Source organism: Aspergillus japonicus (genome assembly GCF_003184785.1).
Source record: "Aspergillus japonicus CBS 114.51 unplaced genomic scaffold BO86scaffold_66, whole genome shotgun sequence".
Taxonomy (NCBI): Eukaryota; Fungi; Ascomycota; class Eurotiomycetes; order Eurotiales; family Aspergillaceae; genus Aspergillus; species Aspergillus japonicus.
Genome location: NW_020291703.1, coordinates 91,956 through 114,125, shown reverse-complemented (window position 1 = coordinate 114,125; position 22,170 = coordinate 91,956). Strand labels below are relative to the sequence as shown.

Sequence of the window (22,170 nt, the reverse complement as noted above, 5' to 3'; positions counted from 1 at the left end):
CGCAGCCTATATGTAATCAATCACAACGCTATGCTTACGCCATACAATGTCAAAAAAAAGAAAAAAGAAAAAAAAAAAAAAAGTAAGAACCCTGAGAACACCACGACGCTTCTTAGACCCCCTCAGCTCTGCGTCTCAGAAACATACTGGTCATTCAGCTTCTTCTCCAAGGCCTGTTCTTCTGAAACCGCGCGCAATTCATCCAACTCCACGAACCCTAATGTCCGCAGCCCGACCACCAAATACCTTTCCCAAACCGACACATCATCCTTCGTCTGCGGACTAGATCCCATGTCAGAATCACACTCAAGCATTACCAAAGCAAGATGAGCAAACTTACTCCCTCAAACACCTCGACCGCAGCGTCACCCACTCATTCAACTGCTTGATATACGCCATGGCCAGCACAAACCCCAACGACGCCCCCGGCACCTGGCTCTGATGCACACTGAACACCGCCGCCAACGGCACCGAGATCGCATACACCGTGCTATCCTTGACCACGCCGCGCAGGTACGGCGTGCGGGAGAAGTAGAAAATCGCCAGCCGCGTCCAGACGAACCCTTCTAATGCGTACACGCTGAGGGTATGGAGACTCGGGAGGCGGAACGCATAGGCCGCTACCGTGGCAAGGGGCCGCAGGCACGCGGCGGCCTGGTAGGGCGGGCGGGTCGTGCGGGGATCGCCGCGGCGGAGCGTGCGCAGCAGCACGAAGCTCGTCCCCGACCAGATCACGCTGCTCAGCACGTCCAGCTCATCGGGAAGGATGGGCTGCGGGTGTGCAGTCTGCGCCTGGGCGAGCCAGTAGCGGAAGTACTCGAGGAGGCCGGTGGCGATGTGCAAGGTGAGGGAGGTGGTGTTCTTGGCGAATTTGATGTGGTAGGTCGGCGCGTGCCAGATGGTGTGATACAGGATCACGGCGGTGTAGACTACGACGCGGTTGAGGAGGGCGACGGTCTCGGGGTCGTCGGGGAGTTTGAGGTGAAGAGGTAGGGGGTTGGGGATGGATAGCATTTTGGTAGGGCTGGTTGATGGATTGGGTTTCCATGCGAACGATCTGGGGCAAGGTGGTAAGGCAATGCTGGTGTAGTCTGTCTTGTCTTTTTATGTTGTGTGGGATTGAAGGTGGTCTGTAGCTTATCAGCCACATTTGTGTGTCAGTGTTTTGTTGCATCATTCTATGGTTCCTAAGAGATATGCATGACGTTTATGTAGTGCCGGTAATTCAGTAGTGTTTCCTGAAGGCACTAAGCTCGCCACAGCCTGCCTCGATCTAATATGTTCATGGTCACGTAGAGCTTCTCCCGTGAGAACTGCACCTCGAATCTTGACCAACACTGGCTAGTTGAAAATGCAGCGATAGCTGAGCATTCTGATTTCGGGCACCTTTGTATGCTGACGCAATGACGTAATAATTGCTTATGGTGCCTATTCTGTAGCGCATGACTCGTATGCAGTCAAGACGTGCAGGAAGGATCTTCATACATCCCTTGCGTCGATCATGCAGGACTGAGCCATGCCTCTTCGCCATTATTCGCTGCACTATAATTATGCATGTCCATCGGCTGAGTCATTCTTGTGTGAGTAAAGCCACATTCTTGACGCCACAGGTCTTGCAGACTATCACATACCCAACTGAGAATCCTATGCAGCTATGACCTCACTCCATTTTACATGCCCACATGGATGTGTGCTCTCTCCTCATGCGGTTGCCTTTATCAGTCAGGCATGTTGGCCTTGACTCGTCGTCGGGTATGTCGCGCGACTGACTGGCCTTGAAATCACAGGATTCGTCATGTAGCAGGAGAGTGTAGACAGCATGGCACACTCCATTGCAAGTACAGAGCCGCCAGGAACTGGTTATCGAAACGGGTAGGACCAGATTCCAAGTAGGTGGCACAGGTGCAGCATGTCTTGGGCATCAAGGGCTTATCTAGGCGTGGCTCCGTCCTTCGCATTCCCCGGCCAATGTCCCATCTATAGGCCATGCAGGGTCTTCCGAAGCTATGATGATTGAGCATACCTATATTGAAGTGTGACCGTGGAAAGCATATCATCTTCACATGAGAGTTTCTGCCAAACATGACTGTGAACCGTCTTCGACTTATAAGTTTGCCACAGCTAGCTTGTAGTTAATTCAATAAAGTCGCCGGGAATTCGTGAGTTGTTTGTAACCTGTGAGTGTCGCTTGTTAGAGCAGACAGTGGAGGAGGCAGACCGCAACGCAGACCATGACTGCAGATCTACCGAGCTTGAAACACTTGAAGGAAGCGATTCCTGACTCATGTTTCGCTCCGTCCCTTTGGACCTCCCTGAGCTACCTTGCGCGCGATATCCTCTATGCCGCAGCTCTGGTCTACGCTACAACTTACATCCCGCTGCTGGAAAGTGGCTCCCTGCGGTTCTTGGCATGGTGCATCTACGGCCTTCTGCAGGGGTTCGTGGGCACCGGCCTATGGATCCTCGCCCACGAATGCGGCCACGGCGCCTTTCTTGTATCCGCTGCTGAACGACACCATCGGCTGGATCCTACATTCCACCTTGCTGGTGCCCTACTTCTCCTGGAAGATCACGCATGCGCGCCACCACCGGTACTCGGGGCACATGGAGAAAGACACTGCGTTCGTTCCACCGACTAGAGCAGATTATGCGGCCAAGCGGCGCAGGTGGATGGACGACCTGGACGATCTCGTCGAAGACACCCCCCTCAGCACGCTGCTGAGATTTGCAGCCCACCAGCTGCGGGGTGGCAGGCCTACCTTCTTTTTTACGCCACCGGGGCGAAAGCATCGATTCCCCGTTCGAATACACAGACTGGCACTCCCCTGCCCCTCTCGCATCTGTCCCCCAGCAGCCTGCTTTTCCATCCCAAGCAACGACCATCCGTGCTACTCTCCGACCTCGGTCTGGCCCTCACCATCCTCGGTCTGGTGCACCTAGGCTCCATTCTTGGCCCCTCGCAAGTGATCCTCCTGTACATTTTACCCTATTTCTGGATCCACCACTGGATAGGTCAGCCCGTCCGTCCTTTCCCAAGAAACACTATGCTAACAGTAAGCTGCAGTGGCAATAACCTACCTCCACCACACCCACCCGCAGATCGCGCACTATTCCCCCGAGACCTGGTCCTTCACGCGGGGCGCGCTGGGCACCGTCGATCGCAGCTTCGGGTTCATCGGGCGGCATTTCTTCCATCACATCATCGACCACCACGTCATTCACCATCTGTTCCCCGGCATCCCGTTCTACCGGGCTGAGGAGGCGACCCGGGCGGTGAGGCCGCTGCTGGGGGCGGCGTATATCGAGTTGCGGGAGGAGGATTTCTTGGTCACGCTTTGGCGGACGTTTCGGCGGTGTCGGTTTGTCAGTGATGGGGATGGTAGGGGGGAGCAAGCTGGTGTTTTTGAGTGGAATGTGGTTGTGGATGGGTGTGGGGAGGGGTTCGGGGAGGGGGTTCGTCGGTGAGGTCGGAGGGAGCATGAGTGGTGTTTTATCTTGCATTGGAGGACAATGATGTATAGAACGAATTTAGTTTCAAGTCTAGGGAGTATTGTTTCAGATGTCCTGGAATACGTCTACTGTATTTAGGAAATACTCAGTCCTTCATGGAAATGTAACAGAATTAGCTGTGACAGATATCAGAACAAGCACTCTCGTAAGAAAGGATCAATTGTCCTACCATCATTGACAGTTATGCTCCATTTATCAGAGTAGGTACAAACTAGCCAGATTTTCCTATTTGAACTACCATAGTTATCTCTGCTCAAAACAGGTCATGGAACCCTCTTGCTCCACTATGGATGACTTATCAGGCCAGCATAAGGCCAAATTCCTGTTTTGGGTCAAATCATATTCACATGGCCGGGTGGTTCGGAACCAAAACAAGGAAGAATCAAGTCCAAACCGGCTACGTTGCCAAGATACGCTCTTCGGTCTGTGGCTATAAAGTCTTCTTGATCTGGAGTATTGTTGCTTTTGAGGCCCCAGAGATGATTCTATCTTCCCTTACTGACTTTCCTTTACTAGTATGGGCGCTGATACCTTCACGGACGAGTATATCCTCGGTCGCGATATCCCAGAAGCAGTCAGGTGATTTTTGACTCGGATATTCTCGCTGCGAAACTCGCTCCGCTAATGACGGTCTGCCAGGCTAAATGAGCAACAGCTCCTGTGGAGACTGCAGACAGGACACATCTTAAGTCCTCTGATCCCGCGGCGATCGGGGATGCGCATTGCCGACCTTGGGACCGGAACAGGGCATGTTGATCCTCTGACCCCTCTGAGTCTTTCGAGATGTATCTAACCGTGTTGATCTGCTAGCATCTGGTGTATAGACCTCAGTCACGAGCTGGACACGGCTGAGATCTGTGGCTATGATATTTCCGACCTCTCCTACCCGCCCTCAGCTACACTTCCGACGAATGTGAAACTGGGCAAGTTGGACGCACTATCCGATCTACCGGGGGAGTATCGGGGTGCGTTCGACGTCGTGCATCTGCGGCTGTGGATCTGTGTGATTAGAGACAACTGCCCGGATAAGTTGGTTGAGGTTGCTACGGCTATGCTGAGTGAGTTGATGTTCTTACGCAAGATAATGCACAACATTCAAGCTGATGGAGATGCAAGAGCCCGGCGGATACATCCAGTGGGAGAAGATCGGACGGGATACCAGCTTGGTGACATCCAGCCCCATGCAGCGCTTAGAAAGCCTCTATAGCAGACAGCTGGAGAGGGAGAGAATCGATCCGAGGTATGTGCTCTGTGCTCTCAACACAAACCTTTTCCTCGGTTTCAAGTTAACGTAGAATCTCAGCTGGGTAGGCCGGCTGCCTGACATCTTCAGGGACAAGGGCTTCGACGTCCTGCAAGATAAACTTGGCCTGTGGGACAGAACCGTGCGCGGGCTGTATTATGCAAACTATCTTATCGTCGTAATGAGCGTCATGCGGTCGAGATATGGGGACAGCAAGGAAAAGTCAACCGATCTGGAATCAATTGCGAGGGAGCTGTTTGACCAGCGGGATGTTGACCATGGGTTCGCTTGGAGACCGATCGAGTTGGTTGCTCAAAAAGCTAAAAGAGCCTAGGACCTTCGCGTCAAATTCAAGATAACTTACTTTTGCCAAGTTGTTGTCCGTATTACAGTTGTAGCAAATGGAAGCGTGTTGTTTACATCGGGTATTCCTTACTGTATAGATGGCTATCATGTGACGGACATGTGACTGACCCCTCTTTCTCCAACTGCTTCCCCTCATCCTTCATCCCTTCATCCACCATCCACACTCACTACACTCACTACACTCACACTCTTTCTTTCACTTGCACCACCTAATCCTCATCGTGTCACTCTTTATAAGTCCAACCGACCCTTACTCCCATCCTCGCCTCATGGCCTCCCGCCCCGTCATCGCCATCGCCGGCTTGGCCTGCGAAACCTCCGCCTTCACCCCCGCACGCACGCACGCGCCCGCCTTCCACCCACGCCGCAGCCACGAGATCCTCGACGAATACCCCTTCCTGCGCCCCGACACTCCCCTCGGCACCGCCGCCTCCTGGCATGGCGCATTAATCGGCCACGCACTGCCCGGGGGAATCGTCGTCCGCGCCGACTTCGAACAACTCGCCACCGAGATCGTCTCCCGGCTCACCCAAATCGCAGCCTCAACCCCGATCGACGGACTATGGTTTGACATCCACGGTGCCATGGTGGTGGAGGGACTGGACGATGCAGAATTCGAACTCCTCACTCGGATCCGCAGGGTCGTCGGACCGCAGTGCGTCGTCTCCGCCTCGATGGATCTCCACGGGAACGTGTCGCGCAATCTCGTCCATCAAACCGATCTGATCACCTGTTATCGTATGGCGCCGCACGAGGATGAGACGGAGACAAAGGAGCGCGCGTGTCGGAATTTGGTGGATCTGCTTCGTCGGGACTGTGCACCCGGTGCGACCGTGCGCCCGCGCCGCCCGCTCAAGGCATGGATCCCCCTGCCCATCTTGCTGCCGGGGGAGCAGACCTCCACCCGGGTGGAGCCGGCCAAGGGACTGTACGCGCTTGTGCCTGAGGTCGAGGCGATGGATGGGGTGATCGACGCGGCGATCTGGGTGGGTTACGCGTGGGCGGACGAGCCGCGCAACCGCGCGGCGGTCGTCGTGACGGGGTGGGAGGAGGGTGCGGTGGCGACGGGGGCGCAGCGGCTGGCCGAGGCGTTCTGGGATGCACATGCGGAGTTCCACTTCGTCGGGCCCACTGGCTCATTTGCCGAGTGCATCGATGTGGCGCTGGCGTCTGCGCCCGAGGCGCGGCCGTTCTTCATCTCGGACTCCGGTGATAACCCTACCGCTGGCGGGTCGGGGGATGTCACCTGGGGGCTGACTCGGTTGTTGGAGCGACCGGAGTTCAAGGCGTCCGATGGACCGGTCGTGATCTATGCCAGCGTGCCGGGGCCGCAGGCCGTGCAGACCATGGTGGATGCAGGGGTGGGTGCCACGGTGACGGTCACGGCGGGGGCAGAGGTGGATGCCGTTCATGCAGGGCCGATCACCTTGACCGGGCGCGTGCATGCGATCAGGCATGGTGACAAGGATGCCCAGATCGAGGCGGTGCTGCAGGTGGGCTCGGTGTTTGCGATCCTGACGCAGCTCCGCAAGCCCTACCATCACGAACGGGATTTTACTGATCTGCAGCTGACTCCTCGGAAGGCCGATCTGGTCATTGTCAAGATCGGTTACTTGGAGCCAGAGCTGTTTGAAATGGCTGCTGACTGGATGCTGGCGTTGACTCCAGGAGGCGTCGACCAAGACCTCGTCCGTCTGGGACACCGCCGCATTCGTCGTCCTATGTGGCCTTTTGATACAGTCTTTCCTTCGCCCCCTGACCTTCGTGCGCGCCTGATTCCTGCTTCGGATCAGACGCTGTCGGGGCCGGATGAGTAATTAATTGACGCAGAGCGTAGTCGCCCCGTTGAGTAGCAAGAAGGTAACTTCGCATAATCTCAGGCGGCATTAACATCAAGAGCATCTGGAACTACGCAAAAACCGGTGTAAATCAAGTCAATCATTACATCATATTGCCACGAGACGAGGTATCTAAACAGTACAGTACACGACACGAGATCAAACATCAAAACTTCTACTCCTTGTTGGCAGCGCCTCCAGTGAAGGGGCAGCCAGAGGGTACCTCCGCATCATCGGCCTTGATCTGCTCGCGACCGCGGGAGATCTGGCGGAACATGTCGAGCGGGTCGAACCACACGTTGATCTGCTCCAACTGGAGGGCCTTGTTGACCTTGGCGACGATGATGCCCTGAATATCGATCGGGCCGCCATGCGCCTCAATCCGGACCTTCTCTCCCTTGCTAAGATTCGCCCAGTGTTAGCTCCGCTACCCGGAAGGAACTTCACGGTGTCTCACTCACTCGTTGAACCCAACATAGTCGCGCGCCATCTCCCCCCAGTGTCTCCACTTGAAGACCACAGTGGGCGGGCCGCTGTACACCTCGGTCACCTCCCAGGCAAAGGTGGGCATCATCCGCTTAAAGCTCTTGTGGCTCATCTCGAAGTCGTTGTGGGCGGGGTCGTAGTACGCGCTCGGGGTCAGCAGGGCGTTGTAGGTGCCCACCTTGAGCATGTACTCGCCGGACAACGGGGCGCCGCCGTTGAGCGTGACGTGGTACTTCTCGTGGTCGATCGTGCGCCAGTCCGCCAGCGAGGTCTTGAAGGAGGCCTCGATCTCCCAGTTCTTGACGAGGTTCTCGACCAGGTTGGGCAGGCTGCCGGGCTCGTGGGATTGTTTCTTGGCTGCAAGCAGAGAATCCGAGCTGTCAGTATTCCAGCCTTGGTAACCGTTGGGGAGCAGGATAGACGGGCCACATACTCCGCTCATACACCGCACGGGTGTTGGAATAGTCCGGAGGGGCGCCATATCTCCAGGCCGCGTCCATGTCCTTCAGGACGGCGTTGGGGTCAAGAACATAATCGGGAAGTGCCTCTGCGTCGCCCATTGTGAAGATCTGTGAGAGCTAAAGTTTCGAAGTGTGGGCTTTTCTTCCAACGGCGGTGCAGGGGCAGGTGCGCCGTTATGTAGGTTTTTTTTTCTTTTTCGGTGCACCGGACAAGATTACAATGCCTATGCCCCCTTCAGGGGGGAACGTGGCCTTTTGCCAATTAGGCCCATGTGATAGACTACATGGCAGGGTTGAGAGTAAGCACTTGAGGCCGTAGCAGATGATTAGTGGTATGAACCCTGGTCGACGAGGTGGGGTGGGGAGTATGGGTTTGCCTCCAACGCCCTTAGCGTGCGACTGGACTCTGCGCGGGGATTGTTTGCGTTCGCCACGCCGGCCGTCAGGATTGATGGACCCGGATTGAACGAGTCAGTCTGCAAGCCTGATTCCACGCCTTCCCTCAAACAAGGCTCATGCAGTCTGGACGATGAGCGTAGGGACCGCAAACAGCATGACAGCTCACAGATCTACATTGTACCGCTGACTGGGGCAGGCGCAGTGCATTGACAGCCCACCCGAAGCGCACCGCAAATACTGACATCTCCGAAAGCAAGGCCACCCCTGCATCTGCCCACGGAACCAGACCCGTCACATTTGGGCCGATTGCAATTCTCCCAGGAACCGTCTCCCGCGCGATCCTGGCTCGATTGCGCGGTATCCAATGGGAGTGGTTGCTTACTCCCGACCTAGTCAGCGACCTTGGCCGGAACGCAGAGCTAAATTCGCTAGGTGAGACTAGGCCGGGGGGAATAGATTGGGTAGGCATCGAGCCGAGGGAGAAATCGCATCGTCGAAGGTGCCGGGCCAAAGGCTGGTCAGGGTGGCTGCTGACATTCCCATCTCAACAACGCCGCCGGTTCTCCCGCCGGGTTACTCCCCGGAGGCCGTGATTGGTGCACTGACAGAGATCGAGATCGCGGGTGGAGTATTGGTTGGCGCCGATTGGCTGGGTTGCAATCTGATCGATATTGGGGATAATTTAACCGGAGATAATCCCTTTGTTTGTTGGGGAGGTGAGGCGGGGTCTGCGGGTTGAGTTGGGTGGTGTTTCAGGGGCAAATTAAGAGACAAGTGATGTGCACAGCTTTCCAGTATTGTTTTGACTGATATGTCCTTTGAACAGATGATCGATAATGTCTAAACACGAGGAACGTGATTAGTAATGCGCAACGCACACGGTTTCGGCCGCGAGGCCCGAGTGTTGCCCGGATGTCGGCTGGTTTTACGAGTCAGTTGTCTCAACTCGACTAATCAATTGATGAGCGCGTTTTTGGTGATCAATATAATCTTCTTTAGCTATAGAAGATGGATGTTAAGACTTTTTAGCCACCCTGCAACTATAGAGAGTTGTTGCTACGTCGAATATCTTCTCTTGCGGTAGATAACGGCAAAATACGAAGTCGATGGATCAACGTTGACCTGTGTCCGCTCCGGTGTGGATTCAAGGGCGTGTCATGTTCTGTCCAGCGGTGCGATAAAACTGCTGCATAATCTTGTGATTCATCTCATCGAGTAAAGTAAGGCCTGATGCATGAACATTGTTCGTTCATTACGTCCAGGATTTATGATAACAACCTCGAATTAGAACCAATGATCCACAGCATCTGAGTCGGAAGATGATGCATGCATAGAGATCATCGCGCCGTTGCGCTACTCAGAAACTGCTGTGAGAGCCTGTGATTCAATGCGATGAGGCCTAACACTGTGACAGTAATATGTGGATCCGATGATCTGCAGTTGGGCCTTCCAAACAAGAACGCAAGCCGGTGGTCACTCAACCTCTTCCGTGCTGTACTGTACCTACAGTAGGGCTCCTAGACCTAAGCAAGACTACATCCACAACCATTCTGCCTGGACCTTTATCACATGATAAAATCGGCATTCTTCCACCCCCTTCACCGAGAGGTCATGGTACCTTTCTATTTCCATAACGTTTTCTATAACTCGCTCTTGCAGACAGCACCCAGCCAACCTCTGCAGCATCCCCCGGCAAATGCCGTCAAACTAGACAGACGTCTGTGTCGGATAGGAGGCTCTCACTCCCACCGCGCCATCAACCCATTCGCCTCGATCTCCCTGTCAAATCCCACCAGATGCGTCGAATGACACCACGGCTTGACGGCCTCCTCCTTGCGAATCACCCCCGCGAAGAAACGGCACCACTTCAGCCGCGGATGCGCCTCGTTGATCTGCTCGCGCGTCGTCGCATGCACCAACCCCTCAAACCCGGACACATGGGGATGGTACCCGGTATTATCGTAGGTCGTCGCCAACTGGATCAGCTGCCCGATGAAGGTGATCGCGCCGTCGACGCCCATGTCCTCGTGCCGGATGATGGCCTCAGCGGCGGCCTCGGCCTGATCGGCGGTCGCGCCGAAGTCCTTGAGGATGGTCAGAGCCTTGATGCCGCCGTAGATGTCGAAGGACATGCGCGTCGCGGTGAGATTTTCTGCTGCGGTGCCCAGGTCGTGCAGCAGGCAGGTTAGGGCCCAGGTCACGGGGTTCAGGGTCGCGGCGTGCGAGGGGAATTGCTGGTGGGTGATTACCATTCCTGTCGTCGGGCAGCGTGAGCTTTGGGTGCTGAGTTGGAGTGGAGATGTATGGTGGGTGGGTGGAGACTGGGCTTACCGTAGTAGTAGACCCGCATGGAGTGGTTGAAGGTCTCCGGGTGCAGGACCGCGCTCGCGTATTCCGTTGTCTTTGCGACGACGGGGTTGTCGGCGGGGAACTTGATCGCGTCCAGTGAGAGGGGTTTGACCTTCTGGAGGAAGGACTGGTCGTTGAAGATCGCGCCGGCGTCGGCTGGGGTGCTGGTCCAGCCGTTGGCTTTAACTTCGTCGTGGTGGCACATTTTGCAGATTGGAGTTGGGTGGCTTGATGGAGAGATGGTTTGTCTCAAGATTGCTTGGGTTGACGACTTCTGTGATCTTCTAGGTCTACCTGCTGGTATTTATACGTGTAGCGATGGCGGTTGTCTTGCGAGGAGTATCAGGATGGTTGGCAACAAGATTTCCCAATCGGGATGTCTTTTGGAGTGGGGCCACGCTGAAAAGCTGCGTCATATCGCGCATAAAATCTGGAGAAATGAGGAGCAAGGCTAGCATATCTTACTCATCTGCCTTCCTTTGCGGGGAGTCTTTTGGAGTGGAGTGCTGGTGCTATCCATGGATCGTGTTCCCGCTCTCTCCGAGCCCGTCCGCAGCCTATTCTCCACGGAAAATAACTTCCTTTTTAGGGTTGTACTTGTACAATTGGGGATGTGTTGAAGTCGTCGCCACGCTGGGACTTTTATCCAAATTGTGTTGCACCCCTCGCTGTGTTCCATGAGACGAATTCTCTGCGACAGCTCAAACTTGTCATCTTTCGGCTACATACCTTTCATCGACAATATCAGATATGAGTGATTCTCCAGAAAGGAATAAGCAACTTCTCGGTCCAGGCATCGGGCCAAATTCGCGTTCGCCGCACCTAGCAAACCCAGTGAGCTTTCAACGTTGCCTACATAATGATCTCATAATAACGTTGAGCTGCAGGGTCCACTGGGATTCGGTGCCTTTGCAACAACCCTCATGACCCTGTCATTCTCTATGATGGGGTTTCGCTCCGTGTCCAACCAGACCGTGTTCATCGCGAACCTCTGCTTTCTAGCCGGCATCGGACTTCTAATCTCCGCCCAGTGGGAGATGGTCAAGGGGAACACCTTTGCCTACACAGTCCTTGGTGCTTTCGGTAAGTGCTTCGCACAATACGACATAGAAGATCGCTGAATCATAGTAAGCATTCTATTATGGCGGATACGGAGTGCTGCTTATGCCACCATTGGGTATCGTCGACTCGTATGGAGGCAAGACTGCCGAGTATTATAACGCGTTCGGACTGTATCTGGCTGGTATGTTTGCGTCTCCGGTATGGGCTGAGAGACCCAGGATCGATTGATTGAATATGGTGTCGCTAACTGCGAAGATAGTATGGTCAATCCTGAATTTCTTTTTCTTCGTCGCGTCCTTGCCCACGTGAGTCGGGTCCTTTCAATCTTCTGTATACAGCAAAAGCACGGGAATCATTCCCGTTACTGATGCTGACAATAGGAACGTCGTCAATATCACGATCTATGGTGCTTTGGAGCTGAGTTACATCTTCAACTGCACGGCGAACTTCATGATGGCGGATGGTCATTCTGCCCTCGGAGACACATTCACCACCATTGCGGGGGCGTTCGGCATGGTCTCCGCGCTGGCAGGATTCTATATGCTGGGCCATAATCTCTGCCAGGATGCGCTGCCCTTTGAGATCCCGCTTATCCCCACCTCTCGCGTGTTCTTCAACTCGCAACGTAGCACGGTGTGGAAATGAGCTCGGTTTCTTTCGGACTTGGATGCTAAATTGCGCCCAAGTATGATGCGTCAAGTGCAGGCCTTTGAATCTACCTCATTTCTTCTCATGTATCAATGAGGATTTACAAGAACACACTGAGAGAGTCGGGCGGCAGTGACCTCAAGGCTCACTGCTCGCTCAACAGAAGCTGGAGATATTGTTCACCTAGCCAAAGAAATGAGTTTCTCGACTTTGATACTCGAATAGACCGCCTGTATCTACCTTGTTCTCAGAACATAGCATACTAGAACTTGATAAGCTTTTCAGCGTCAACATATAGCAGATGTCCATCGGTCTGTAAGCTAGTATCTGGGATTCACTGGAGCCAGTTGCAATAATCAGCATGGATTACATTTCTGCATAGACCTGTGCTACACATCCACTTCAAACCGGTTGCTCTACAGAGCTATTGTCCCACGACAATAGCGGCTTCTTCGTTTTTCTAGATCCTCTTACTTTTTGAGATTTAAAACTACAGTCTCGTCCTATGTTTCCGGATAAGTTAATGTACACTACAACAAACCATTCCCAGCCTCCGCTCATCTTCGCCATGTCATACTATTCAACCCCTCAAACTTCAACCTCCCCGCTACCACTCAATATCGCACACCACGTAGTCCGGAACACACCCCTTCCACACCAGCCACCTCTCAAGCCCCCTAGAAGAAATTAAACATCTCGTACCCCGAAACCCCCTCAAAGTCCACCCCACCTACCGACCCATTCACCGTCCCAATCCACCGTCCATACCCCGGCTTGGCCAACGTCGCCAGGTTCGCCGCGAGCTCGGCCTCGAGTACGCCGCCGCGCTCCTCCCCGAGATCGACCTCGATCCGGAACCCCTGGGGCAGGGCATCGTCCCCTTGGGGCGGGAAGCTCACATTCGCGCCCGTCGGACGCACCTTCATCGCGCCGCACGCGGCGTGCAGGATCTGACCCTGGTACGCCACGTAGCCGCTCGCGTACTCGGTCCGGTTGGGGTCCAGCGCGTCCAGCCAGACCAGTGAGTACGGGCCCATGCGCGCGTGGCCCCAGTACCAGCTTCCTACGGCTGTGGTGAAGGGTTTGACACCCCAGTTCTATCGTGGTGTATTTAGTGGAGTTTTCCAGAGGGGTGGGGCGATTAGGCAAAGGGCGGGTGAGGGGACGTACCTTATCGTGGTATCCAGTCCCAGTAAAGCTCAACGGCGAGCCTTGCACCGTCATCTTGACCGTCACGTCGGCGTCGGGGACGGCGTTGGCCCAGCCGACTCCCGGGAGAACCTCCAAGGGCTGGTTGGCGCGCTTCGGGCTGCAGGGGTAGTGCGGGGGCGCGACCTGCATTCATCATCAGGGTTCGTTGGCTTGTATTCCAGGAACGGTGCGTAATTATTGAGCGGGCACGCTAGGTTAGGAACTACTGACCGAGTGCATCGAGAAGGTTCCCTCGAAGCCCAGGTGACTCGCCTCCAGCGTGACGAGGTAATCGGACAGATCCGGGCTGCCGGCCCAGGACGCCCCCGTGCCGGGCCAGCGCCCGCTCGACCCGTCGCCCATGGTGGCCACGAGAGCCGCGTCCTCGGCGAACAGGAAGTCGGCGAAGGTGGTCCCGTTGGCGAAGGAGCCGGAGATCTGCACGAAGTCCACGTTGGTGAAGTTCTCCGTCACGCTGAAGCCAGACTGGTTCGCCTCGAGGAAGAAGACAACTGCCAGCGAGGAGACCCCGTCGCTGCCGATCGCGTCGAAGTACCACCAGTCGTAGGTGGTGGCATTCACGGCTTGGACTTTGGGGCTGTCGAAGCCGCTATCGCACGAGGTGAAGCGGCCGTTAGCTGGGCCGGCTTGCGCGGTGATTGGGAAGGATTGGATGCCTGGGAGGGGCGGGCAGACTTGGGTTGACAGCACCGGTCCCAGGAGGAGAGGGAGGGTGAGGAGGTAGCCGGTTGATGAGACCATGTTGTCAAAACTTTGCGGGGATGTTTTGAGGTACTGTTGCTCGGTTGGAGAGGGATTTGGTGGGCGAGGATCGGTGCAGCTATTTATCTTCTGCGATGGAGTTCGAGGTCATGCCCTGGCTTATGGATCGACCTATGTCGGCACACGGCAATTCTTGTGATGATCTGCATGAGAATGCTCTGGATCTGAGGTGAGATGGTGCCCAACTCGTTGATTTGACAGATGTACAGTGCATGGCCTGTTCTGGCATATGTCTCTATCGTCAGCCCTGGTCCATTTGTGAAATCTGAGCATACACAAGCATAAAGGCTGTGATTGTTTCGGTTTGATGCACTGCACAACGCTATTAGCGTGGGTATACGTCATATTCCACAACCCTTCCTCAACTGATTGTTATGATAGCTTGTTCTAGAATCTCAATTCTATGAAGCTGTGGCTCAGCTGCGATACTTGCCGATAAAGTTGCCTTATGAAATATGCACTGATTATGCCCTTGTGGTTCGGACAGTGCAGGTGCCGGTCTCTCAAGCACTGCATCCATGGGTAGTTCCAGATTTCCGGGGAGGAAGTAGGGTTCGGGTGAGCGGCCCCCCCACTTGCGAGTCGCAGTTTCGACGTCGCAGACCCACATCTTCGTTTTGCCAGATCCGGGTCAGCATCTGTGTGCTAGAAGTTCGACTTACCATCGACTTAAAAGATGGCGCTGATCCCTACGTAATCTCAGAATCCTCCAGAATCTAAGCACGTCCGCTCTTTCTCGAATACTCTCACACACTACACCACCATGACGTCTCGCTCATTGCTCATCACCGGAGTCTCTGGTTATATGTAGGTCATATCCTGCGCGACAATTAAGAAAGTATCTGAATCTCAACGGCCACAGTGGCGGGACAATTCTCTCCTCCATCCTTCAAACTCAAGAGCAATGGACCAAACAGCTGGAAATTGCCGCACTTGTGCGAAGCGAGTCCCAAGCCAGCACGGTCCAGAAGCTGGGCATCAAGCCGGTGATGTTCTCCAGCTTCGATGAGACAGATGTACTGGAGAGAATTGCCCAGGACTTTGATGGTGAGCTTACCCATTTTGACATACTCCGTGACCGTTGACGTTGAACTAAGCCCACACCTCCGCTCACAGTCATCATCCACGCCGGCGCAGGCTGGCATACCCCCTCTGCCAAAGCCCTAATCACGGGCCAAGGCACCCGAAAGACCGACACCAACCGTCCAGCCCACTACGTCCAGATCTCAGGCACCTCCAACCTGAGCGACCGACCCCACACGGACGGCTACACCGACACCCACCGCTTCTCCGACGAGGAAGACATCTACTCCTTTGAGAAGTACCGCGAGTCCCGCGAGGCATACCACCAACGCACCACCGACATCACCGTCGTCGAGACCGGCGAGGCAGTCGGCGTGACCACCTACATTGTCATGGCGCCGACCATCTACGGCCAGGGCACCGGGCCGTTCAACCGCTACTCCATCCAGCTGCCCGCCATGATCGCTGACGCCGTCAGCTCGGGCGCTGTCAGCGTCGTGGAGCAGGGAAATACCATCTGGAGCCATGTCCACGTCCAAGACGTGGCGGGTTTGCATGTGACCTTGCTGCAGAAGATTTGCACGGGGATTGAGATCCCGTCCGGGCGCAGGGGAATCTACTTCTGCGAGACGGGCGAGCATACACACCGCGAGTTCTCGGAACGGTTGGCGAGAGCAGCTCATGAGCTGGGGGTGTTGCCGACGGCGGACGTCAAGGAGATTACCCTGGATCAGGCGGGGGAAAAGTTGGCTCTGGGCAGTGTCTCGCGGGCAGAGCTGTCTTTTGCTGCGAAGTATGTTTCCCTCCCTTCTGAAATCAATGAGCAGGCATAACAGGTGCTAACTCATGGTTTCTGTCAATTTAGTGCCCGAACCAAGGCTGTGCTGGGCCGTAAACTGGGTTGGACTCCGTTGCATGGCGAGGAATGGGAGACTACCTTCCGCACTGAAGTCGAGGCATTCATCAAGAATCCTCCGCCTGCACGGGAGATTCCGAAGTTTCTCAAGAAATAAGCTTGAGAGTGAATCACTGGTTGTATTTGATGTGCAGACTGACTGCACATCTGTATAGTGTAGCTCGGATTTGCAGTTGCTTCAGTTTCGATCCGACTAGTCTCCTATGACCATTGCCACACTGTACATATCCTAAATCACATGTCTTTCTCTACTGCATCAGGTCTCACTTTCTAGGCTCAGCTATAGTCATACAAGGCATTAGCGGCCTATTTGTATCATTCTATGCAGCCTAGATCACTAACTTGCATAATGGAATTTATGCACAGAATGCTGCATAAGATGTGTATAGCCCCACACGTGATGTGTTATGCAGTAAGTGATCCCAGGATGCCACGGCCAAGACCTTGGCCAACCCAGAATCCGACATCCTCCTCGAGATTCTTCCCATGCCGCTGCTTCGATTTGTATCAGATACAGCGGCTCAAGCTGCAGGTAGAAGTAACAACTTACTTGGATGATCGCAACTCGCTGAATGATGCCTCAACCCTCAACCCCCAAAGACTAGTCGATAGTAACGACAAAGGTCCCTCCTCCCTGGAACCCCTCAATCCATTCTCCACCCGATTCATCCAAGCCCACTATAGCCCATTACAAGATGAGCACCGCCGCAAAAGAGCGAAAGCGAGCAGCAGACCGCGAGGCCCAGCGCCACAATCGCGCTCGAACCAAGGCCTACATCACCTACCTGGAAAAGACCCTGCAAGATCTGTCCGGCCCAAGCGGGCAAGGGCAAGACACCCTCGGCCACCAACTCGCCCAGCAGCAGGAGAAGATCAACCACCTCCAGGAAACCCTGCGCAAGATCGCCCGTCTCGCCCAAGACGCCGCGAATCCACTTTCTGCTTCATTCTCTACTGCTTCGGATCCAGCCGGGCCCCCGACCGCCCCACCTCAACCTACAGTTGAAGAACCCCTTCCCACCAGGGCATGCAACATCCTCCCCGCCGCCACCGGCTTTTTCGGACTGGACCTGATCTGCTCCGACCGCGAGCGGAACTATCTCGCGGTGCTGGGGAGCGCCGTGACGCTGGTGCAGTGCTGTTCGCCTGCTCTCTCGGAGAACCCGATTTCGAGTTCAGGACCAACACGCGATGACGATTTCTGCATTCGCGCCGTCGTCGACGGCTGGAAGGTCGCCACGGCGCGAACTGAGGCCGATGTGGTCTGGAGTCTCCTGCAGGCGATCGACGAGGGCCTGTTCTACCGGACCGATCCCGTGACGCGGATTGCGCTGCTGCGGATCATGAGGTCCATGCTGTTGGTTAGTTCCAGCCTCCCGTCGTACGCAGGTACCTACTTACGCGCCTCAAGCAAAGGATGGGCGTTGCCCAGGAAGCTTCCTCGCTCCCGGAGTATATGTTCGCCACGTAGGTACACCTCTTGTCTGAAGAGGGAGCTTGCAAGCCTAGTTTACTGAGAGTCCTGCAGCCCCGTGCAAACGAGTGTCCCGCATCAGCCGTTCCTGGACTTCTTCCCGTGGTAAGTAACGCACTTTTGGCGCTGACGCTTGAGTCTACGTCTGATTCCCATAGGCCGCAGTTTCGAGATACCTGGATCGTGAAAGGCATGGAGTACGCGGACGAGAACTGCGCCGCGTCGTTTGGCGCCCGGATCCGCTTCGAGTGGCCATTTGAGCTCCGCGATGTGTACAAAAGGAACGTCCTGACTGGGACGGTATCCTTCTCCGCGGAGTTCGAGAGCCGGTACCGAGATCTGGGCAGCTGGAGGCTTGATTCGGAGGGGGACTGGCTGCGGTGGTCGTCGGAGGCTTATCCCTGTCCAGTGCTGCCGGAGGAACTGCTTTCGCTTTCGCTTTCAGGAGATGCGCATGAATACGATGGAACTTGAAGATGGGCAAGCTTGGGACAACAATCGCACACGGTCCCCATATATGTTTAGCTACCAAGCAAGTTCCGGATATCTGAACGTGAATGCCCTACCCGACTGGCCAAAGTGTGCCACTTGGTCCGCCTCTGGATCTCAGGTTCGCTGGGATCTCCATGCGCCGCATCCCTCCGGAGCTCTGTGTCTGCATTCAGAAATGGAATTTGCAGTCCAATGCCGCCCCAACATTGTGGCTATCATCCATGCCCGCAGGCAACCCGGTCCTCTTCAAGCCCTATGTGGTACCTCTTGGGATCAGTCTACAGCCTTGGACCGAATGCAACTCGAGCAATGATCCCACGAAGATTCTAGACAATGCTGTCGCACAAGAAAGGGTAAAAGAGAGAAAGAAATGCAAATTTTTAGATTTTTTGAAACGCTCAGTCTGGGTCAGTAAGCTTGTAGGGTTTCAATCTCACTGCCCATAAGTGGTAAAAGTGGTATTCGACTCGTAGCTGGCGGCGGCCGGGAAGCCGACTATAGGAGCTCTCCGCCCACCTCTATGAAATAGCTTTACAAGATTCATGCTTGAGACTAGATAAATCATTCCCGGGATCTTGAGCCTGATAATGATAAATTTTTTCTTGACTGTGAATTCTAATATGCAGATATTGTAGGTGACAAAGTGTCAGGCAGCCGGGCGCCAAAGCCTCCTTCGTCATGAAATTTCTTTCCGATCAGGACCCATAGGTCGAAAGGAAACTCCCCAAAAGGAATAGGAATTACAACGTCACCCAAGAAGGAGTTCAAAAAGAAAGGGGAATAAGGAGAAAAGACGGGATTCTGTTTCGATACCTGCGAAAATGATGAATGACACCAAACTGGCAAAAAGAAGCGTCCAGGGAGAGGATCGAACTCTCAACCTCACGATTAACAGTCGTACGCGCTAACCAATTGCGCCACCCAGACAACTTGTTGTACAATCCATTGTACCTGCAAACTATATGATTATAATGCACTAGTGACGCCTCAGCGCCACTGTCACCATCTTATCATGGTAGGCGCAGCTCGCGCTCAACTCTATATTTGAATTCGAGACCGCGGACCGGGAAAATACGATCATCTACGCCTACTACACCTCTTGTGAAGGAATACTACCGGGATCGGTGGTGAGGTGATTGCTACATCGTTTCTACGTACTCCGCACTTGACGGAGACTACGGAATATATTCCTCTCGCTACCTGAACCGAGGTGATAATGCTCGAATGCGCGTTGGTTTGATAGAAGACTTGAAGACTAGATTACAATGACAATAAGGATTTTGATCGGGTGCAGCTACAATGTCTTTTCCTCTCAGCTGCCTTTACTCAATGAGAACCTACTGCGATTAGGCCATACCCAGTTGCACGGAAAACATCGCTGCTTGGCGATAGCTCGAGTGTGCAATTGCTAGGAGAAAGTAGTGTACTAGAAAAAAGTATCTCAGATTCAATGGACCTGAATGCCAGAGCCACCGAATTCATCAGGAGATTGCCCGAAAACCAACTCCTACCGAAGTTCCAGCAGCGTGGCACGCAGTCCGAAAATGGAGAACATATTCAGCTCCTCCCGACTCATCCAATGATCTTGAGAAGAGTCCCTCGTGGCTCCCGCCATACTCCTCGTGCAGTACAAAATCAGAAACGGAAGCTCGCAATTCTACCCTCGAGGCTTCTCAAGTGCGCTGTAGGACTTCCGCCAGAGCAATACCCCTCCAAGCATCACGCAATATATCATAGTAGAGTTGTACATACCGAACTGAAAATTACTACGACATAACGCGAGCCTGTTCTTTTCAGCATTTGCATACAGCCGTGCAGGTGCATCGCGCGTCTCTCGCCCGAAGAATGCAGCATGCACACGGGACGATCACTGCGAAGTGTCAGGCTACGCTGACCCACTGCGGTGGACCGCATGCGATATGCGAGGTTAATACTTCTAATGTTCTGAAGCAGTTACGGATAGACGACACGCAGTACTGTACTCCGTCGCAGCGTAGGTAGCTTCAGCCCCGACAGTGGCACAGCTCTACCCCTCCTCGCTCTGGTGAGCGATTTCCGACCGGTCGCCCTGGTGACGGCTAGTGAGGGGCAGGCAGCCCCAGCGGGGCAGTCGGACCCTCTGTCGCTCGATAGTCGATGCGTTAGTCGGTCGATAAATCGGGAGGATCCATTTTTGGGGCTTGACCGCTTCAAAGTGGCCACGTTGAGGTTGGATGCCGCGTTTGAGAGGTCTCCGTCGACTCGTCGAGGATTGAGGGGTGATCGTCGGAAATGGGCTGATGGGCCGATACACCGCTATCTCTATCACAAAGGGAGGGATAAGAAGCACTCCCTGTGTATAGGACTCCGTACGCTCCGTAGACAGCAAAGGCCAAGCTGTGCCGTGTTATGGAGTGTCAGGACTCAGGAGTCTAGGTTCTGGACCAAAATCTGCCAAGCCACCGACCCCTTCGCAGCGAGTCTTCCATGCCTTCCACACCGCTTCGCTGGCCCCATTGTGGGAGGGGTAACCCTCGTCGGGAAATTGGGTCATCTGGCGTGTGCCGATCCCCCTCCTTGCGAGTCAATTCGGAGAATTTGCTCGCATCTGGCATAAGAAGCACACAGTGATGTCGATGATCGCGAGCTCATAGTCGATCTTTTGACTCCGATGACGACAGGGGCAACAAACGATTGTCTCTGTAAGAATGGGCTCACCGAAGCGAGAGTGTGGCGGTGCAGCCTGAGTCGGTGGCTGCAATGGCATCATTTCAGGGGCTGTTGAGGGAGCATGGACTGGCAGCGCATGGAGGGGCCGAGCCGGAGCCTGTGACTGGCTATTGATGGATACCCTCGTATTGAGGATTACCGGCTTAGTCATGCATTGTTGCTGCGAGTGCGGGCTCGAGCCCCACCGACCTCAGCCACGGATTGCATCCAAGACCCAATGAAAGCTGCCAAGGAACAAACGGAGCTTGTCTTGTCTTAGCTTGCCTTGCCAATTCCCAATGATTTCGGGCGTGGTGGACTCTCTGACCGTTCAGCCACTTTCGTTGGTCTCCAGTGGCGCCCAGAATAGCAGCTGAGTTGCTGCTGCTGAAACTGAAGGTAATTCGATCTGCGCCCCTCCATGATATCACCGCCTCATCGTTGACCCCCTCCCCTCCTCCTTCCCCTCTGAAGGAGAGGGGGGCGACCCGAAGCGCCGTCAGAAAACATATATCTACCCCTCTCCCACCCCCCTCCATGCTCCTTTCTCTTTCTCATCCATCAACAACTTCCTCTACTTCTCTACCACATTTTCCACACAAACTATCATCATGGGTTGGTTCGGTACGTTGTCTTGACAGTCTCTGCTTCCACTCAACCGTCAGACACTAATTCCTTCCTCTTCATTATAGACTTCGGCAGCGATCAGCAGCAGGCTCACGAGGAGCTCACCAACTACGGTGGCTTCGACGGCTCTGAGGAGCACAAGGCCAAGTTCAGCCACGAGCTCATCGCCGGTGCCGCTTCCTACGAGGCCATGAAGTCCTTCGAGGAGTACCAGGAGCGCAACGGTACGCCTTCCCATGTCCTAGTCCACCCCACCCGTCTCACCAATCACAACGATACTGATTAATCCTCTGTTTACAGGCAAGCCCCAGAGCCACGCTGAGGCCAAGGAGATCCTTGCCGGTCTCGCCGGTGCCTTCATCGACCGTGAGGTCGAGACCAAGGGCTTGGACTTCGTCGACCGCGAGAAGGCCAAGTACCACGCCCGCCGCCAGCTCGAGGAGGCTTCCGCCCAGGACTACTAAACCGGTCAATCTGTTGCCAATACTTTTGTTAATTGAGATATCCAATCTGAATATATTTTGTTGAAACACACCTTGTGCTTTGCTTTGCTGTAATCGTGTCGAACTTTGGTAGTGGAAAGTAGACTGTAGATATCGCGGGGTTGCGAAAAC

The 22,170-nt window shown here is 54.6% G+C and overlaps 11 protein-coding genes and 1 non-coding gene across 12 annotated transcripts; 7 read left to right on the top strand and 5 right to left on the bottom strand.

Moving 5' to 3' along the window:
• Window positions 1–122: 122 nt before the first annotated feature.
• Window positions 123–1,093, bottom strand: BO86DRAFT_439777 (uncharacterized protein; the record flags this gene model as incomplete). The annotated part of the gene is made up of 2 exons (XM_025676175.1): window positions 341–1,093; window positions 123–282 (listed from the first exon to the last, which is right to left on the bottom strand). The coding sequence occupies exons 1-2, from the start codon at window positions 1,012–1,014 to the stop codon at window positions 123–125; spliced, it is 834 nt and encodes a 277-aa protein (XP_025523768.1). The 5' UTR covers window positions 1,015–1,093.
• Window positions 1,094–2,231: 1,138 nt separating this feature from the next.
• BO86DRAFT_422034 (uncharacterized protein) lies at window positions 2,232–3,465 on the top strand (the record flags this gene model as incomplete). The annotated part of the gene is made up of 4 exons (XM_025675317.1): window positions 2,232–2,495; window positions 2,569–2,746; window positions 2,788–3,012; window positions 3,065–3,465. The coding sequence occupies 4 exons, from the start codon at window positions 2,232–2,234 to the stop codon at window positions 3,463–3,465; spliced, it is 1,068 nt and encodes a 355-aa protein (XP_025523767.1).
• A 676-nt stretch (window positions 3,466–4,141) lies between these two features.
• BO86DRAFT_322110 (uncharacterized protein) lies at window positions 4,142–5,087 on the top strand (the record flags this gene model as incomplete). Its single annotated transcript, XM_025668373.1, has 4 exons — window positions 4,142–4,283; window positions 4,335–4,549; window positions 4,611–4,750; window positions 4,814–5,087. Coding segments are annotated over 4 exons (771 nt in total), but the record flags the coding sequence as incomplete, so codon positions are not given.
• A 93-nt stretch (window positions 5,088–5,180) lies between these two features.
• BO86DRAFT_203693 (M81 family metallopeptidase) lies at window positions 5,181–7,147 on the top strand. Its single transcript, XM_025666765.1, has one exon. The coding sequence runs from the start codon at window positions 5,389–5,391 to the stop codon at window positions 6,934–6,936; it is 1,548 nt and encodes a 515-aa protein (XP_025523765.1). The 5' UTR covers window positions 5,181–5,388; the 3' UTR covers window positions 6,937–7,147.
• Window positions 7,058–7,983, bottom strand: BO86DRAFT_392264 (uncharacterized protein). Its single transcript, XM_025672769.1, has 2 exons — window positions 7,877–7,983; window positions 7,058–7,800 (listed from the first exon to the last, which is right to left on the bottom strand). Exons 1-2 carry the CDS (start codon window positions 7,941–7,943, stop codon window positions 7,415–7,417), a joined length of 453 nt encoding a protein of 150 aa, XP_025523764.1. The 5' UTR covers window positions 7,944–7,983; the 3' UTR covers window positions 7,058–7,414.
• Window positions 7,984–10,042: 2,059 nt separating this feature from the next.
• Window positions 10,043–10,883, bottom strand: BO86DRAFT_412772 (cyanamide hydratase; the record flags this gene model as incomplete). The annotated part of the gene is made up of 2 exons (XM_025674680.1): window positions 10,635–10,883; window positions 10,043–10,557 (listed from the first exon to the last, which is right to left on the bottom strand). The coding sequence occupies exons 1-2, from the start codon at window positions 10,855–10,857 to the stop codon at window positions 10,043–10,045; spliced, it is 738 nt and encodes a 245-aa protein (XP_025523763.1). The 5' UTR covers window positions 10,858–10,883.
• Window positions 10,884–11,256: 373 nt separating this feature from the next.
• Window positions 11,257–12,433, top strand: BO86DRAFT_203700 (uncharacterized protein). Its single transcript, XM_025666766.1, has 5 exons — window positions 11,257–11,486; window positions 11,540–11,735; window positions 11,785–11,895; window positions 11,974–12,019; window positions 12,095–12,433. The coding sequence occupies exons 1-5, from the start codon at window positions 11,403–11,405 to the stop codon at window positions 12,357–12,359; spliced, it is 702 nt and encodes a 233-aa protein (XP_025523762.1). The 5' UTR covers window positions 11,257–11,402; the 3' UTR covers window positions 12,360–12,433.
• Window positions 12,434–13,204: 771 nt separating this feature from the next.
• BO86DRAFT_278968 (uncharacterized protein) lies at window positions 13,205–14,180 on the bottom strand (the record flags this gene model as incomplete). The annotated part of the gene is made up of 3 exons (XM_025667305.1): window positions 13,205–13,459; window positions 13,533–13,697; window positions 13,785–14,180. Coding segments are annotated over 3 exons (816 nt in total), but the record flags the coding sequence as incomplete, so codon positions are not given.
• A 901-nt stretch (window positions 14,181–15,081) lies between these two features.
• On the top strand, window positions 15,082–16,499 carry BO86DRAFT_439760 (NAD-dependent epimerase/dehydratase family protein). The gene is made up of 4 exons (XM_025676174.1): window positions 15,082–15,143; window positions 15,199–15,383; window positions 15,453–16,152; window positions 16,225–16,499. The coding sequence occupies exons 1-4, from the start codon at window positions 15,100–15,102 to the stop codon at window positions 16,370–16,372; spliced, it is 1,077 nt and encodes a 358-aa protein (XP_025523760.1). The 5' UTR covers window positions 15,082–15,099; the 3' UTR covers window positions 16,373–16,499.
• Window positions 16,500–16,755: 256 nt separating this feature from the next.
• Window positions 16,756–18,579, top strand: BO86DRAFT_392261 (uncharacterized protein). The gene is made up of 4 exons (XM_025672768.1): window positions 16,756–17,636; window positions 17,687–17,742; window positions 17,804–17,854; window positions 17,908–18,579. Exons 1-4 carry the CDS (start codon window positions 16,971–16,973, stop codon window positions 18,221–18,223), a joined length of 1,089 nt encoding a protein of 362 aa, XP_025523759.1. The 5' UTR covers window positions 16,756–16,970; the 3' UTR covers window positions 18,224–18,579.
• A 515-nt stretch (window positions 18,580–19,094) lies between these two features.
• Window positions 19,095–19,168, bottom strand: BO86DRAFT_t266. Its single transcript has one exon. It is a non-coding gene; the product is annotated as a tRNA-Asn (tRNA).
• A 2,323-nt stretch (window positions 19,169–21,491) lies between these two features.
• Window positions 21,492–22,088, top strand: BO86DRAFT_369793 (DUF3759 domain-containing protein). The gene is made up of 3 exons (XM_025670257.1): window positions 21,492–21,553; window positions 21,622–21,780; window positions 21,857–22,088. The coding sequence occupies exons 1-3, from the start codon at window positions 21,541–21,543 to the stop codon at window positions 22,018–22,020; spliced, it is 336 nt and encodes a 111-aa protein (XP_025523758.1). The 5' UTR covers window positions 21,492–21,540; the 3' UTR covers window positions 22,021–22,088.
• The last annotated feature ends 82 nt before the right edge of the window (window positions 22,089–22,170 follow it).